The sequence below is a fragment of the Seriola dumerili genome, unplaced genomic scaffold, assembly GCF_002260705.1.
Source record: "Seriola dumerili isolate Sdu_G_001 unplaced genomic scaffold, Sdu_1.0 BDQW01000415.1, whole genome shotgun sequence".
In the NCBI taxonomy this organism is placed as follows: domain Eukaryota; kingdom Metazoa; phylum Chordata; class Actinopteri; order Carangiformes; family Carangidae; genus Seriola; species Seriola dumerili.
Genome location: NW_019174670.1, coordinates 200615 through 219048, shown reverse-complemented (window position 1 = coordinate 219048; position 18434 = coordinate 200615). Strand labels below are relative to the sequence as shown.

The following is an 18434-nucleotide window of genomic DNA, read 5'->3' as shown; positions in this document are numbered from 1 at the left end:
GTTTTAATGAAAATGACACTGAGACATGAGAAATATATTCATAGAGTCAAACTGGAAGTGGGAGGTATTTCGTCTTTTCTCAACAGAACAGTTTCACCTTGAAGGTCCATTTAGTAGCTGATAGAAAAGACACAGATGTAAATAGGATCTGTCTGTTAGGTAACAAAATAAGAATATTAAATATCTTTAATTGCATATGCAGAGAAACTGGGGTCATGAGTTCCCCCTCTTCTTGTGAAAATTCTTGTGAAACACCAAAAGGAAAGTTTCTAAGATTGTAGAAAGTTATCATACTTTAATGATTCAACAGTGAAATTATATTTTCTGTTAATGTTATTTTTCAACATAAAGACCATCTAGAGTCAGGAATATTTCTGCTGGGAAAAAAGTACATCCTTTGTATTCATACGTTTCTTTCTTTTGTTGCCTTAAGATGAAATTGAAATGCTGCATTCATCCCATTAAATACCCAGCATGAGTACATTGTTAATTGGATACTAAGAATTCCCAATTAAGGCTAAGTGGTGTTGGTTAATGACTCATTTCAGTCATTTCTTCAGCTGTTTTATTGAAAAACAAGACTTGAATTTAAAGTACATAAAAATCTAAGTGGCATTTACACATACAGTCATTTCTCTGATGCTGAACACTCCTTTCTGTTGCCTGCACAGTTAGGTTGTTGGGGTCAGAGGTCAGGGGTCAGGTGCCTCCAAGCTCCTCAGCCATAGCTCCAGGGCAAACTTTGTCCCGGTGCTGACCCGCTCCACATCAGGACCACAGGCCGGCGCTCGACTAACCAACACCTCCAGCGGCAGAGTAACGTCACTAAGAGCTCCGTCTGCAGACACCTGTGACACACTGGAAACACAACAGGAGGTCAAAGGTCAGGAGGAAGTCAAACACATCACAGATGAACTGAACAGCATCAGAACAACTTAATCATAATCTTACTGTAATATACTGTTTTGGGTTTTTAAGATGAGAGTAAAAATGTCACACATTTAAAGGAGACTAGTTCCAAACCCAGTATGTAGCTGGACTGTGGGTGGTCAGTGTGAAATGGAGGATGTAATTTCTGTCCAGAGACAGGGCTCCGGCTTTTAATTTAAAACACTGGCTCTTTGACAGTCACAGCTGTGATACCTGATGCTGTTGGGCAGCTCGTCCAGTCGAACCTCTCCATCCTCTCCGTCCACGGCCGACACAATGGCTCTGACCAGTCGACTGTCGGCCCACAGACACGCGCTGACCTCAGCTGGAGACGGGCTCAGAGACGACTGCAGGGACGAGACGACAAGAGAGGAGCTCGATCGAGTTATTACACTGTTACATACAAACATTCAACAAGTGGTTGTCAAGTCACCAAGTCATCCAGGTCATGTCCAGGTCAGTTCAAAGTCACTGAGAATGTTTCCAAATTCACGTTTACGCTCACGGTGAAGTCACAGAGATCATGTGTGAGTCAGTAAGTACCTGCAGCTGCAGGTGAGAGAGGGAGGAGTGCAGCAGCATGTAGACGACTATGTGATGTCTCTGAGGAAGTCCTCTGGACAGCATGGGAGGATACACTGACTGACAGACACACGGACAGAGGGTTCATTTTAGTGCAATACCTTTAATCACACCACAGTAATAATTAATAACTCTTGTTCTGTGTTTCTCTATGAGGAAGAGGCGATGGCATCAGTTTATCAGCTCGTATACACCGAACATGTTTTCAATCCCCTGCTCAACCTCAGCCAGTTCAGGAAGGTCAGTGAGTTTTGATTATAAATTCATCCAAAAATCATGACAATCACGTTGATGGTGAATCTGCACCGTTTTCATGGCACTGAGAACAAACTAAAGCTAAACCTGAGGAGGAAAACACAGCTCTACATATTATTCATTTACTTCACTTCCTGTCCCGTGTTTCTTTATCGGGCGCAGGAGGACACGTGGAGAATAATTCCTTTTTTCCTCCACAAAACCTCCTGGGCTCTGACTTTCTGAGGTGGTGCCATAATAAAAACCCATGGCATGAAGTTTCTATGTTTGTGCTTCTTATTTCAGTGACTGGGATTTTTTTGGTGAACAGAGATAACTGTAAAGATTACAACAAGCCCATTTTTTATCTTTGTAAAAGATGTATGCAGCAGGTCTACACTGAGTCTGAGGAAAGAGGTCTCAAACCTTTGGATCGCTCTGTACGTCTCTCTATCAGCCCTCCTGTCTGTCAGTGTCTCACCTCCCACAGTCCCAGTATTTTTGGACAAACTTCATCTGATTCAAGTTTCAGTCCAGTTTCCTCCTGTAACTCCCTGAGGCCAGCGTCCAGCAGCTGCACACACACACACACACACACACACACACACACACACACACACACACACACACACACACACACACACACAATAAAAAATGTATTTAGTTTTCTGGCATGAATGCCACAAAAGCCTAAATATTTAAAATGAAAAGAAGTCACACTGTGCAGCTGTCTCAAAAAATGATGTTCACAAAGTTATTTACCGTCTCATCGGGCTCCACATGTCCACCTTGATGACGCAAAACCAAAAGACAGGAGCATGAGAAAACACAAAAACACTCTGACAGAGGTGTGTGTGTGTGTGTGTGTGTGTGTGTGTGTGTGTGTGTGTGTGTGTGAGAGAGAGAGACCTGGGGGGACCCAGACGTTGGGAAATATACGAAGCTCCTTCGCCCGTCGAGTCAGCAACACTTTCTGATTGGCTGTCTGCAGGAGTATAGCCACGCCCACATCAACTCCACGCTGCTGAACGTCCAATGGGATTGCAGCTGCCTCTCTGGCTGACAGGTGCTTGATGGGACAGAAGGCGGGTCTCTGGGACAGAAACACATCAGTTAATTGTGAGGTGTTTTTAAATATTCACGTCAATAGGAACCAATGGGCTCAGAGCTGAGGGACGTGACTAACACTGCACATGGGATCTGAGTTTATTATGAAAAAAAATAGAATATTTTGTGCCTTATATTTAAAAACAGGAGGTAAATATTTAGTGTCTGACCTTCAGAGGGATTCCTTGTCCTTTGTCTCCTCTGGAAAGAATAAACTGGTTTTTCTCCAGAGAGCAGTTCACCTCCACCTCATCATCACCACCATCCATGAAGTGACCCGTTATACTCTGACAGGACGAGAAGAGGAAAAAATATGACATGAGCCAAACTGATTCCAGGTATCCCCTCCTGGTATAATCTTACAACAGTCAGTAAAGAGATATCTGGACATGTGTGCTGTTAGCTGGTTAAAGGAACAATCCAACATTTTGGGAAATGTTCTTAAGTGTATGAAATCACCCAGAGAACCTGCATCATTCTGCTCTGACCTGAACAAACTGAGCTCGTTGTGAAGCTGCTCGGTCTTTACAGACATGAACCAGGATCCTCCTCACTTTATCCATGCTGCTTTCCTCACCTGAGCTGCAAGGCAAGAGTGACCGAGGAGAAGACACATTTCACAGCCTGAACAATTCATCGGTTCATTGCCAGCGAAAATAATAGTTTCAGGTCGAGAACAAATGAAGACAATGAGAATAAATCTTTATTACATTAGCTAACGCCCTGTTCATTTTACATGTTTGAAGCACAGTTTAACTGCTGCTTTCTGCTGCTTTTATTGCAGATTTCTGATGTTTCTACGTTTAGGCTTGAATGAAAAAATATTCACTCATCATACTACAAAGTTATTTAACGTTTTCATGTTTAACTAACTAACTAACTAACCAACTAACTAACTAACCAAGTAAACACGCTGGACTGAACCCTGAAGTGTAAACAAACACCACCAGTGAACTTAAGCTAACGTTAAACGCAGTTACAAGCTTCATTCTGCGGAAATAAAACGCTGCCAACCGGAGACTTTTCCACATTAACTACTTAATATTCGTTTTGAACACGTTTCGAGTTAAACTGGACAAAAAGACACGTTCAGAAACACAGTAGAAACAGTAGAAACCTACTGACAGAGAAGAAACACCAGCTTACGGTCCTCACGCCATTTTAGCCGAGAGTTACATCCGGTCCCACACTTCAAAATAAAAGACCACGAATTTTAGGAACATGGGAACCGATAAAAAAAATAAAATAACAATAATAATAATAAAACCACTGATCCAGGGTTAGCTTTTTTTGTTAATTTGGGAGTTTAGCAATACGAGGGACCTAAATGCTACACTTTTAAAAATAACAAATAATAGGTATGTATATTATTACATACAAATAAATTCCAGTAGCCTATTTGTACAGGCCTACTAATTGTTTTAAAATGTTACTACTTTTGTGCCATAAATAAATAACAAAAAAATAAATAAATAATAAAGGGTTCAGAATTTTGTGTCATGAACAAAGATTTGAAAGCAGCATTTCAATCATGTTGGCTCTAAATGTAACTCAAAAATCTACAAAAAGACAGATAGAAAGTTTGTATAAATATGACAAATCCAAATTATTAGAACATTTAATGACTTTATTTTTCTGTCTGGTAATACTTTTCTGAACTTATACCTCAGTAAAGTAGTATTTCCCACAATGGTCTTGCCATGCTCTTAATGTGAAGGTTGTTTTCGTCCGGTTGTTTCGGTCATTTCTCTCAAACTTTATTGACAAAAGTTTGACCACAAAGGTGAAATAAGAAATATTGCCATATAAAACATGATTATGTCAGTAAATAAATAAAAAACCAAAAGACAAAAATATGTTTTTGGTGAAATTTTGAAGTAAAAAAAATAACGAGAAACAAGTAAGTCAGATAAATTAGTGGAGTAAGTTACAGGGAAATATAATGGTAGATGCATAAAGTAGCATAATGGTAACAAAAAAATAAATAAATGAATGTTTTTTTATTTTCAATGTTCACTTTTCTTAAAAATGAACTAAAGAGCTGAAAATCATGTTCTACTTCTTGCAGCAGTGATATAGAAGTGTACTCCAAGGTTTGTCAGTGCACTGTGACATCACCGGTGGGTGTGGTTACAGGATATTAAACACTCATGTTAAGTTACTCTTTGAGATAACGTCAGTACTTTAATACATTGGTGTCACCAACAGTTTCAGTAGATTTAAAAACATTCAGTCCGTCCATCAGTTGACTGTCCAGGCCTGTCCTCCAGTTGTCACCTGTTGCTGATGGGGGAGGCAGAGAGGCTCGGAGGTGGTGCTGCCGATGCATTCAGGCTCCTCAGACTGCTGTGGGATGCAAGAAAATCAGATGAGATGGTCAGAGACTGCCAGAGAGAAACAAATATAAAGTGCTTTTTTCTTGTTGGTGGTGATCCAACGCTATCATCGTCGTACCTCTGGATCTTTACATAACAGGGACCAGCAACCGCACAGCATGACCGTCAGGCTGATGAGCGCCTGCACCAGGAAGACAGTGATGAGGACAGCCAAGATACCACTGACCAGAACCTGAAGAGACGACAGGATTATATTTAGACAAAAATACAAAGCAGATCAGGGCTATTTGTTGTCAAAGCATTCTGTTATCTCTTACAAAACCATTGTCTTCTTTAGAGGATAAACAGAGGAAGAAGAAGAACAGGAGAGTTTGTGTGACAGACGACTGAAAGAGCGGCAAAACCATTTACTTCCATATTAGTAACTGTTACTAACATGTTACTAACAATAACGAAAATATTATTTCATTTATTGAGGTGTTATGAAACAGTTACTTAGATATGATTGTAGATTACAACTGTATTAGTAACTTAATAATGGGTCATTAACAGTAACTGAATTAGTTGAACTGAACCATCATTAGTTACTAAGATGTAACGAACATCTGATGCGTAACTTGCAAGTAATTGATACTTTTATTGTGCTTCTAACAGTTATTACTATGTTACAAACAGTTAATGTTAAATCTGTTACTGTGTTTCACAAGATAGAAAATAATTAAATCAATGTATTGTGTTAAGTAATTGTTATCATGTGTTAATTGACTAATGAATTAACAGTTACAAATGTGTTACTAATAGGTGCTGAGACATAATTAACCTGCTATTGTCTTACTAACATTTAATGCTTTGTTACTAACACAAATCAATAATGACACTGATTTTAAAGCTGCAACTTGATTATTTTCATTATCCATTTATCTGCTGATTATTTTCTCAATTAATCAGTTGGTTGTAAAATATATTAAAATAAATAAATAAATAATGAGCATCACTTGTCATGAATACAACAGACCCCATGTCTGTGGTCACTTTGAACCCACCGAGGTCTCATAGTGGATTGAGGGACAGGAGGAGCTCGTACAGTACCGCCGGTCATCGTAGGGAATGTGTGTCACCATCCCACCGAACGCTACACACGAGAATATCAGTGTGGCCATGTGGAAAAGGCTGTTATACTTCACCTGGAAACACAAAACACACACACTTTACACACTCACTTTACACACTCATTTTACACACTAACTTTACACACTCACTTTACACACTCACTTTACACACACACTTTACACACACACTTTATACACTCACTTTACACACACACTTTACACACTCACTTTACACACTCACTTTATACACTCACTTTACACACTCACTTTACACACACACTTTACACACACACTTTACACACACACTTTACACACTCACTTTACAAAGGCAGCTGCACATTTTACATGAATATATGAATATGTAGATCTCAATTTCAGCTCTACAGTTTACATGTAAACACAACACGTCTACACATGTAGGGCAGGTGGGGGGGGGGGGGGGGGACTCACACAGCAGTAGGAGGGTTTCTTGCCCCCACACACCAGCAAGAGGCCAGTCAGGATCGTCTGAGAGAAAAGATCCACATGTCAAACACTGAGGGTCCTTAAACGTCTCGTCACTGCGTTTACATGTTTCTCTGTCCATCAATTAAAAAAACATTAAGCAAAACAAGTCGACATTTACAGTCAACAAACAAAACAAAACAACTTTCAAAATAAAAGGCCCCAGACAGTAATGGGAGCTCATGAGGGGGCCCTGCAGTAGGCTTGATATTCAAAATAAAAGCCCTGTAAGCAACTCACAGCAAGCTTCTGTAGTTCTGAAGACTTTCAAAATAAAACTCTGAATGGGTTTCTGTCTTTGTTCATGTTTTTCCTCCTCTCCATCTTTTTTTCTCTCTGTCTTTCTTTCTTAGTAATGTAGTGATGATTTAGTATCATTGTCTTAATGTGTTTTCGGACAATAACTATTATTTTTAATTGGCGATTAGCTGTTTAATAGAAATGTGAAAAATGTCATCACAGATTTCTCAGATGGCTCACAGTTTCTTGCTTAAGTTTGTTTTTGAAGGTAAAAGAAGTGAATCCAACCAGGAACAGAGATTTTCTCCTTCTTTTCTCATGTCTAAAGCTCTGTCTGGTTTACATATTGAGATCTGATCAGACTGTGACCAGAATAACAAGATCATTTATTAAAACCAAGATCACATGTTAATACCAGGCGTAAACGAGGCCTCAGTTACAGTAATTTAAGACGTATAAACACACACATGCTAACACAAAGCTACATGCACACACACTGATGTGTGAACAGAGTAGGATCAGTCTCCTCACCCAAACTCCAGTGATGAAAACAATAAGGATTTGCTTCTTGAAGAGAGTTTCCACCTTAACCAGAACTGAACCCAGAGAGATGTCTATCAAGCCGAGCACCATCTCCACCGCCTGGACAGGAAGTGACAGAAACACCACACAACAGTGACACATCACTGACACGAACACAGTTCCTGCACTTCCTCTGACCTCCACTAGCTGCTGCTGCTGTGATCAAACTCTGGCTGAACTGATGCGGAGGAGAGAAACCTCCAACTTCTCTCTGCAAAGACAAGATCAGGGCAGGTTTAGCACAAGTTCAGGTCTCAGCTGATCCACTCAGAGATCCATCTTGTCATGTCTGTTGTAATTCTGTTGTAAGGATCTGTAGCTCGTCTGCAGCAGTAAGCACATTACTCCAGCACTGGCTTCCCTCCATTGGCTGCCACTGTAACTTAGAAGTCAGTACAACATTGTGGTTATTACTGATCAGGCTCTAAAGGCGGGAATATCAGAATTGTTTGAAACTGGTTCAAATCGAACTCACGTACACTCCTTCACTCATGTCGTGGTTTTTATTTCTATTCTGAATACTCCATCGTGTTTTTTTTCATGCTTTTATTGTGAAGTACTTTGTGACTTTTGTTTTGAAAAGTGTCTCGGATGAGTGAAGCTTTAAATGGTTGAGGCCAAACTGTAGAAATGTCAGATTTTTGTGCTGCTGAAGATTTTAAATGAAAGAAATGTCAAAAGCACCATAACAAAGCAACAGGTTTGACGAGTGACATTATTAACACAAAACTTTACAGGTATGAACATGTTGAATTTTAGTAAACGATCAGGTTAAGTGACACAAAGTTACTAAATAATTTAAATGTACTGTTTTAATTATTTCTTTTTCCTTTCATTAATTCAGTCTATTATTATTAGTTATATCATGGCAAACATTCAACAGTGCTGTAATAAAACAGAATATATTTAGAAACTAAATAATAATAATTATTTCTTATTCTATTATAAGTATTAAATGATATGAAAACCTGCTGTTTTTAATTGCACCATTGTGGCTCGTCTCTACATATGTCACTGAGCTTCTTCTGTCAGTCTGTGGGGAGATTTTCAAAATAAAAGGTTCATTAAAGCGAGATTAAGGCGTAAAAACTTAGATGGAGCTTTGAGTGACAGGTGTGTCAGTGGGTTTTTTATTACACTACAACTACTGTATTGTTGTAGTGGAACAACTACAGTTACCATGAGGCTTTGAGTTTGTTGATAGTAAGATAGTAAGAAAACAAATCATCTGACTTCCTGTTTATCATCAGTCTGGAAGTCGTTGTCCATTAAGATAATGGTTCCATTAAACATCTCAGTGACGACCAATCATACATCAATAATGTATCATCAGTGAAATGAGTGAGTTCATGTTCATCCTGCTGCTGCTGCTGTTCAAGAGTCAGAGCAGATAAATTGTCTGATAACAGTTTAATTATCTTTCATATAATTATTGTCTTATTAGAGGATTTGATGATGAAGACCTGGAGCAGCAGAGAACTCACCCCGAAGGTTTTCATGTCCTCCTGTTGGTTCACAAAGAGAGAGCGAGAGAGGAGAGAGAGATATTAGCAAAACAAATACAGAAAATATTAAAGTGTTAATAGATACAAGTTTTGAACAAAGTTTTTTCAACATTATCATTAAATTTTAGTTGAAATCTCGACGTATCAACGACATCACATATTCAGCCTGAGTCAATCTGATGAACAGTAACTCACCATGTTTCCTTTGGTTGTTCTGCAGAAACACACACACACACACACACACACACACAGTGATGTGAATGTGTCTAATGAGTGTTTCTAATTTCCTACAACTGAAACTCTACACTGATCTTCATCATCATCATCATCATCATCATCTGTACAATCAAACTGTTTATAATGAGCCCAGTTGACAAAAGCCCAGCAGGAGATACTACAGCATCAGATCAGCTGAGGCCGTCAGCCAATCAGATCAAGGCTGTTGAGAGGAGTCAGTAACAGTTAAAGGGCCAGTGAGTTGGATTTAGTGCCATCTGGTGGAGAAGTTGCAAATTAACAACAATTAACAATCTCCCTGATCCAGCTGTAATGAAGGTGACAGGTGACTCATTTGAACAAAGATTCAATAAATCAAGTAGGAGACCAGATTCAGCTCCACGTAGTTATCATTAAAGTGAATGAATAGAATCAGACTGACGGTTAGCGCAGCTGAGATGATCCACAAACAGAAAGTAACCGAAACTGTCAGATTCACATCAGATAAACACATGCGAAATATTAATGACTTTATCATATAAAACAAAGAAATGAATAAAAACTGAACCTGCAGACTGGAGGTCATAATCTGTTTAAACAGCACACACAGTCTAAAGACTCAAATCTGTATATACAATTAAATCTGGTCAAACTGAAACTAGCACTAAACTCTCAATATATTTTTATATTTGCACATATACAGAAATGCCTACCTGCATTTGTATATTAGTGTATGTAGTATTTCTAATTCATCTTATTTACTTTAGATTCTGTTTCTATTGTTATTTTATCTCTGGATTATATTTCCCCCTTGTGCTGCTGTGTCAATTTGAATTTCTTCTTCATGAGATCAATAAAGGTTCTTATCTTATCTGATGAGCAGATTTACAGTTTATTTAAAATCAGATGTCATGCAGCTCACCTGGATAAACGTACTGATCAGCTCAGCTGTAGAGAGTCCTTTAGTCCTGATCCGTCTGAGACCAGGGTGCGGTCTGTTTCCTGTCTCTCCTCCTGCTCCTCCTCCTCCTTGTTGATTTGATTTACAGCATCAGTTTCATCTCTGAAAAAATCAATAACTATAGAACAAGCAGTAGCAGCTAATGGATGAGACTCATGATGGAAACGGTTCACACTCAGAGAACAGGAGGGTCGGTGTGACTGATGGTTTAAAAGTATCAACCACCAAAGCTGCAGTTCTTCTAATGACCACTAGAGTCTGGCTCCAACAGTGAGTCCGTCCCCATAGACTCCCATGTTAAAATGTCCAACTTTACAGCAGAAATAAACATGTTTACAGCCTGGTACAAAAACTGTTTTGGTCTCTAGAGCTAATTTCCTCCTTCATGACACCTGTTTATATAACTCACCTGTTTACATTTTATTAAGGACTACACTTATGGAGGATTGAGGGCGTGGCCTCTTTGAGTGACAGGTGGATGAGCATTTCCTTGTTACAAACTGGCTCCACACACCCCTCCTCTTTGACCATATTTGGATTAGCTGGGAGTGAGGGGCGGAGTCATGGCGGCGGAGCAGCTGTTAAAGAGGCGGTAGATCCTCCACTGAACCGGTTGTTGGAGCCTGAAGTCAGAGAGACGATGTGATGGGAAGATCCACTCAGGATTCATCAGGGTATTCTTCATGCCACAGCACCTGTCCACACCTGTGAGAGGAACCTCAACAATACATGTTCACCTACAGTAGTTGACGTTGAACCAGGACTCTCAGTGTGGCCCTGAGCTGAGCGGCCTCTGTGTTATGAACCTCCCTAGACCAGAGTCGAGGCAGCAGCTTGTTCTGATGATGTTCTGATGTTGTTCTGATGTTGTTCTGATGATGTTCTGTTGTTCTGATGTTGTTCTGATGATGTTCTGATGTTCTGATGTTGTTCTGATGTTGTTCTGAAGTTGTTCTGATGATGTTCTGTTGTTCTGATGATTTTCTGATGTTCTGATGATGATGTTCTGATGATGTTCTGATGTTCTGATGATGTTCTGTTGTTCTGATGATGTTCTGAAGTTGTTCTGATGATGTTCTGTTGTTCTGATGATGTTCTGTTGTTCTGATGATGTTCTGATGTTCTGTTGTTCTGATGATGTTCTGATGTTCTGATGATGTTCTGTTGTTCTGATGATGTTCTGATGTTCTGAAGATGTTCTGATGATGTTGTGGACGCAGCTTCGTCCCTCTGACTGAATCACGGTTGCTGATATTCAGAACGTGATGTTGCTTCTTTGTTTGGGTTCTGATCCACTGCTGCAGCTTTACAGCTTGTTTACTAATGTGTGAAACACTGTACGACCTGAAGCGTCAACACAAACATCACCACATGAACCAATCAGAGACAGTGTGATTGGTAATATCAGGTTCATCTGTCATGTTTGTATTTAATGTCTGATGGAAGTGAAGGATTCATTTTATAACTGATTTAAATAAAGATTTACATTCAAAACATGAAGGTGATTTCAGATCAATCACAGAAACTACATTAAAAGAAAAGTCAGTTTAATTTGAACTTGGAAGAAACGTCAGAACACCAACACGTCATTCTTCACCTGCAGCGTCTTTATGTGAGTTCAGCTTTAACAACATGTAAAGAGAAAACATATTTAATATTTGATGATTTAATATTTGATGATTTGTGTTTGAGAACGTTCTCTCTCTCTCTCTCTCTCTCTCTCTCTCTCTGACGGTCGACTGCATCAGTTCTTCTCTTTATCGTCTGATTCATATTTAAACACAATCAAGACTGTGGCACATTAACCCCTAAATTACGCAGAATGCAGTGTAACATGTCGACTACAAGAAGAAAAGATGATTACAGGATATAATGACGGTATGATAGTACTCTGCTGTAGTTTTACTGCAGTATTATTGTAGTATTTGTAGTGGTATTCAGAGGCTCCTCCTCCCCTCTCATGGTGTGTTTGGGGACAGTCCAGACTTTTCCACGTAGTCGCCCAACAGGGCAACGTTGCTGCCGTGCTCCAACACACCAGACGGCAGACTGTGGCAATCATCGACCCTCACCTGGAGGTCAGAGGTCAAACACAAAACTCATAATCATCATCATCATCATCATCATCATCATCATCATCATCATCAGCTGCTCTGTCCGTACAGTAGTTGTTGTTGTGAGACAAACACACTGGATCCTACATTTCCCATAATGCAACTAGACAGCACCTTTGACTGAAGTTCACTGGGCTCACTGTCATGTCGATGAGACCAGTCTAAACAGGTGTTCCTAATAAAGTGCTCATTGAGTGTATAATCAAACAGTGTAATAATTCTTGATTATTTTAAGTCTGTTTTGAATCTTTAAGTTCAGGGACAGACTGACGGTGTCATACCATGAAGGGGGAGGGGCCTGGCGCGCAGCTCTGGCGTCTGATGGCTTTCCCGGAGAACACAAAGACAGTGATGGAGACGCAGAGCTGGAGGACGAGCAGAACCAGGACGGAGGACAGAAGTCCGTTCATGACCACCTGAGACACCCAGAGACCACAGATCATCAGGGAACAATCCAGACCCTCAGCCAAGTCCTCAAGTCTCCTTTCTCGTCATCAGTGTTTGTTTGAAGTGTGAAATTTACTCAGGTTTTCATGCACCGATGAAAAGGAGACGAGAAAACTTTTAACAGTTCTGAAGCAGGAGCTGCAGGAGCTTCAGGAGCTTCAGGAGCTTCAGGAGCTTCAGGAGCTGCAGGAGCTGCAGGAGCTGCAGGAGCTTCAGAAGCTGCAGGAGCTTCAGGAGCTGCAGGAGCTTCAGGAGCTGCAGGAGCTTCAGAAGCTTCAGGAGCTTAAGGAACTGCAGATGCTTCAGGAGCTGCAGGAGCTTCAGGAGCTGCAGGAGCTTCAGGAGCTGCAGGAGCTTCAGGAGCTTCAGGAGCTTAAGGAACTGCAGATGCTTCAGGAGCTGCAGGAGCTTCAGGAGCTTCAGGAGCTTCAGGAGCTGCAGGAGCTTCAGGAGCATCTGGAGCTTCAGGAGCTTCAGGAGCTTCAGGAGCTTCAGGAGCTTCAGGAGCTTCAGGAGCTCCGGTCAGTGATAAACTTACATCCAGAATCCCCATGCTACTGTTCCACCGAATCGTTACGTCCATCTTGTTGAACAGGGGTTGGACAGCCAGCAGCCCGCACAGGTAGACCACGCCCGCCAGGCTGATTATGGCGCTGAACATGTTGGACACCAGAGACGCCCAGACCTGCACTGACAGCAAACACAGAGACCTGAGGCTGTGGTCTGATCCACACAGGAAGGCTGCTGTGTTCACCAAAATAAAAGTCTTTTAAAAGTCTTTAAGCTTTTAAAACCCTTTGAATACCAAACACAATCATGTTAAAACCGTTCTACATGGTCACAAAACAGAGACACAAAACAACCACAGAGACACAAAACAACCACAAAGATACAAAACAACCTCAAAGATACAAAACAACCTCAAAGACACAAAACAACCACAAAGATACAAAACAACCACAGAGACACAAAACAACCACAAAGATACAAAACAACCTCAAAGATACAAAACAACCACAGACACAAAACAACCACAAAGATACAAAACAACCACAAAGATACAAAACAACCACAGAGAAGTAGAAAGTAATTGTCAGGCTTTCTTTGTCTCTCGACACACTGAACGCTGAATACCTTCCTGCAGGCAGGTTGTTGGTGCTGAATACAGCCTGAGAGGAAGCCTGTAGACACTACTCAGGGCTGAAAACATGTGTGTGAAGAAACTAAAGAACAGTTGATGTTTATCGGTGCGACAAGATGAAGTGTGAAAACTCACCAGTGCCACTGAAGTCCGACTTCCCGCCGCCAGAGTCAGAGAGCCAGAAACCACAAACTGAACGACAGCAGAGACACAGAGAAGTTTGTGTTAAATAATGATCTCACCTTTTGACCTGAGGTTTGACCTCAGGGGATGGACTGTCATTGATCAGTGATCTGTTGACATTTGACGTACGGCGACGGCGAAGCAGAACGGAACGTAGACCATCAGCAGCTCTGAGAAGATGGCGGTCAGACTTAAGAGGTTACACAGCACACCGATGAAGATCTGAACAACCTGGGAACACGCACGCACGCACGCACGCACGCACGCACGCCCACACCCCCACACACACACACAGTAGCAGTCAGTAAATCATCTACATTTATCTAAATGAATCTGAGTGAGTCTCACAGTGTCTGTTGTCCACAGCTGATTCACAACATATGAAAACTCCTTTATTTGATTAAATTCCTGCAGCACCTGAAGGCAGCAGGACACATGTGGCTGCGACTGGTCAGTTATAACTCTGTATTGTGCCTGTTAACTCAGGGTTAACATGATGAGATGATCATCAGAGCTCATTAACGCCTCCTTCACATGCTTCTGATGTTACTTCAGTTACGTTCACACTGTGAAACACAGTAGAGGATTCTGAATGAAGTTCTGCAGCTTCTGTTTCTCTGGAGCTTTATTCTGGAGGGACAGCAGGAAGTGATGTCACACTGACTCAGATCAACATGTGGTTCAGGTCTTTGTTCAGGTTCGACTTAATATCTGATGTGTCAGTTTCAGTCTCACCCCGAGGCCGTGTGGCTGCCCCCGCAGGAAGGTGGCGGTCATGTCGTCCACCTTAGCAGCAGAGGTGGGGGAAGTGGGCGGGGCCTGTTGGGCAGTGGCAGCAGCAGGGGTCTGGAGCAGGATGGAGTTTTCACCCACAGGAATGACCTGAGTGACGACCACGACTCCATCGCCCCTGGTGATGGACGTGGATATCATGGTGGAGGTCAGAGGTCACAGGAAGCTTTAAAAACTGCAGGTGAGTCATGAGAAGAGAGAGCAGGTCATCAGATCTGTAAATGACATGTGTGTTGTTCTGTGTGTGTTTTGTTGTTTGTTAAGTTTGTTTACTTCTCTTTCTCTCTTTGTTTCTGTCTCTTTTGTCTTTTCCCTCGTGAGGAGAGACAACGTGACCAATGAGATGTTTCCTCTGAACTTTCATCTGATGACGAACACAGCTGGACCACAGCTGGATCACAGCTGGACCACAGCTTGACCACAGCTGGATCACAGCTGGACCACAGCTGGATCACAGCTGGACCACAGCTTGATCACAGCTGGATCACAGCTGGACCACAGCTGGATCACAGCTGGACCACAGCTGCACCAAAGCTGGACCAGCTCTCAGTCTGCAGGTGTTAACACCTGTATTTCTTGAAGTTTTTTGCACAGATAATGTTATGTACTGTCCAAATAATAACAATAACAATATTTAAAAAATAAATAAATAAATAAATATCATATTCTAAATGCAATATTCTTATTGTTGTCTTTCTGTCTATTGTTCAATGTTTCTTTTTCTTGTTTTTATAGTTTGCACTCATCAAGAGGAGTTCTCTGAATTTCGCTGTATATCTGTACAATAACAATAAAGACTTTCTAATAATAACAACAACAACAACAACAACAACAACAACAACAACAATAATAATGAGGGTGCACAGATGCTGCTGGCAGCACAGGATCATAAAACCTGTATTTTGTATTTATATTGAGAACAATCAAACCACACTTTCCACATAAACCAGCAACACTATGTATTTATCATTTGCCTCTGCAGTCTCTGTTACTGTGTGTAATTCTTTATGTAATAATCCAACTTATGATAATAATGTCTCATAATTGATAGAAATGATTCAGCATCATGTTTGTTTTAAAGGGAGTTGAAATAATGTAAATATGTCTCATGTCAACCTGATGGAAACTGATGTTTAAATAAAATGTTTTTACTGCTGAGTGACAGCAGCTCTCGCTCTGATTTAATATTGGACTTTATAATATTTAACTCTTTATTATGAATGATTTTTTTATCCTCCATTATTAAAATCCTTAAAAATGAAAGTGTCTACATCTGCACGAGCTGAGAAACGAAATCTTAAATTTGATGACTGTTCAGTGGAGTCTGGGGACAGGTTCTGTAATTCACGTCCTGGCCGATTCTTCCAGATGCATGTTCATGTCAATGATGTTATTACAACAGAGCTCATGAACACAGTGGTAATGTAAAAACAACACAACTAAACCAGTTTGTCTGTGGCGCAGCAGCTAAAGTTTTCTCACTAACGCTTCTGAAAGTAAAAGTGACATTTTAAATAATATATAAAATCTGTAAATACAAACATGTCGTGTTTGAAGTGTTAGGAAAGTTTACCTGCAGTTAAATTACCTGTTTTCAGACTCAGACGTTTTCAGACGTGAATTTGCTTGATTTGTTTCCTGGTTGAAATCATGCTGCCTTCAGGTGCTTAAATGTAAGCTCGTAATTCTATCAATCAAAATAATTTTTAGTTTTATTTTATTTATAGAATGATATAAAAATAATATTTATTTTCACAAAGTGACGAAAGAAACACGTCACCATAGATCTCATCATCATGACTCTGCGTCCACTTTTATTAAATGAGTCAATCTTCACACAGAGACGGGAGTGTGATAATTCCGACGACACCTGAAAGCAGCATACGAAACTCCACACCATCATTTCCCTGAAACCACGTCTGAAACCAATTTCAATTTGAGGTCATGATACAGCTGTACCAGCTGCAGCACATTTACGCCACTACTGTACTTCAACTCTGAGGTACTTGTACTTTACTCAGGTATTTCCTTTTTATGTCACTTCATATATATATATATATATATATATGTATGTACACAAACACACAACATACATATATATATATATATATATATATATATATATATATATACATACATATATATATACATACATATATATATATATATATATATATATATATACATACATACATACATACATACATACATACATACATATAAAACAAGTGAATTTCCCTGGTGGAATCAATAAAGGTTTATCTTATCTTATTTTATTTTTTATATCTTTATATCTTTATATTTCTGCTTCACTACATTTCATCACGTCTCTTCTTACTGCACTGATTCGTCAGTATTTCTCGGCCTGTTTGTCATGTGACCACAAAAATCTGAGTTTAGTTGTAGCAGTTGCTTGTTGTAGTTGTGTTTCCCACAAAGAGACATTTCACTCCAAACATGAATTTTCACAGAGACCGAAACAGAATTTAAATTAGTGTAAAAAAATACCTTTTTGATTCTGACCAAATGTCTGATGTTTCTGCCTCAGAACCATTTTAACAACAGAGAAATAAAATTCACGTTTTCACCTTGAACAGGTCTGAACCTGAACTTCTCACTTCAGAGAATTAAAATATTCACATTCAAACTCACCAGTTTTATACATTTGAAACACAGAGACATGTTGACAGAATAGAACCTGTGTCTACTGTAAAAAATATTTTATTGTCTAAACTGTCTAATAAAAAAAGAAAAACAGCAGTTTGTTGTTTTATTGCCTTTATTTCCTCAGCAGACGCAGCAGTGTGTTCGCTCACATTTACAGTGTGTGAAAACAAAACAGCTGATCGAGGATCAACTGAGAAGAAGAGAAGCTGCAGTTTTAAAATCTGTGATCAACGTAAACAAAGAAAAATACTCTATGAGAGCAAAACAACGACCCTGCAGTTACTGAGCAAACAAACCAACAAACAAACAAACAAACAAACAAACAAACAAACAAACAAACAAACAAACAAACAAACAAACAACTGAGAGCTAACAGAGCAGGATTTATCAGAGCTGAATCATCATCATCATCACAGTCAAAAAAACATTTAGCTTCACATTGTGGGATCAATATATGAATTATCAGAAAATCTGATTATTTATTAAATAAAAACTGTAAAAATTCAACATATTCACATTCTGCAGTTCCCACTGGAGCCACAGGGGGGTGTCGTCATGACAACCACACGAAGATATTTATGAATTCTCCTTAAATAAAGAATTAATAAATTGACAGTCATGCAAAATGCTGCTCTGGCTTGTTAGAGGTTATTGATAATTACTGATATATTGATATATTGGTCCCATCATTACATTCACAGCAGGTTTTACACAAAGTGATCAGTGACTGTTTCTGTTCATGATATACAAAAGATTCAATGATCACACTCCCTGATTTTTAAAC

General features: G+C 39.8%; 2 protein-coding genes across 4 annotated transcripts; both read right to left on the bottom strand.

The window, feature by feature from the left end:
* Positions 1-319: 319 nt before the first annotated feature.
* nudt17 (nudix hydrolase 17) lies at positions 320-4012 on the bottom strand. Of its 2 annotated transcripts, none has more exons than XM_022761579.1 (9): positions 3979-4009; positions 3342-3435; positions 3024-3140; positions 2656-2839; positions 2509-2534; positions 2228-2320; positions 1474-1572; positions 1144-1277; positions 320-858 (listed from the first exon to the last, which is right to left on the bottom strand). In XM_022761579.1, exons 2-9 carry the CDS (start codon positions 3414-3416, stop codon positions 693-695), a joined length of 894 nt encoding a protein of 297 aa, XP_022617300.1. In that variant the 5' UTR covers positions 3417-3435; positions 3979-4009; the 3' UTR covers positions 320-692. The 2 variants fall into 2 exon arrangements, with proteins under 2 accessions (XP_022617300.1, XP_022617299.1); XM_022761578.1 differs by having other exon boundaries at positions 321-858; positions 3975-4012.
* Positions 4013-11836: 7824 nt separating this feature from the next.
* On the bottom strand, positions 11837-16661 carry ms4a4a (membrane spanning 4-domains A4A). 2 transcript variants are annotated; one of them, XM_022761568.1, is made up of 7 exons: positions 16572-16661; positions 14927-15158; positions 14321-14422; positions 14144-14200; positions 13406-13552; positions 12702-12836; positions 11837-12378 (listed from the first exon to the last, which is right to left on the bottom strand). In XM_022761568.1, exons 2-7 carry the CDS (start codon positions 15122-15124, stop codon positions 12265-12267), a joined length of 753 nt encoding a protein of 250 aa, XP_022617289.1. In that variant the 5' UTR covers positions 15125-15158; positions 16572-16661; the 3' UTR covers positions 11837-12264. The 2 variants fall into 2 exon arrangements, with proteins under 2 accessions (XP_022617289.1, XP_022617290.1); XM_022761569.1 differs by having other exon boundaries at positions 16557-16632.
* Positions 16662-18434: the final 1773 nt, after the last annotated feature.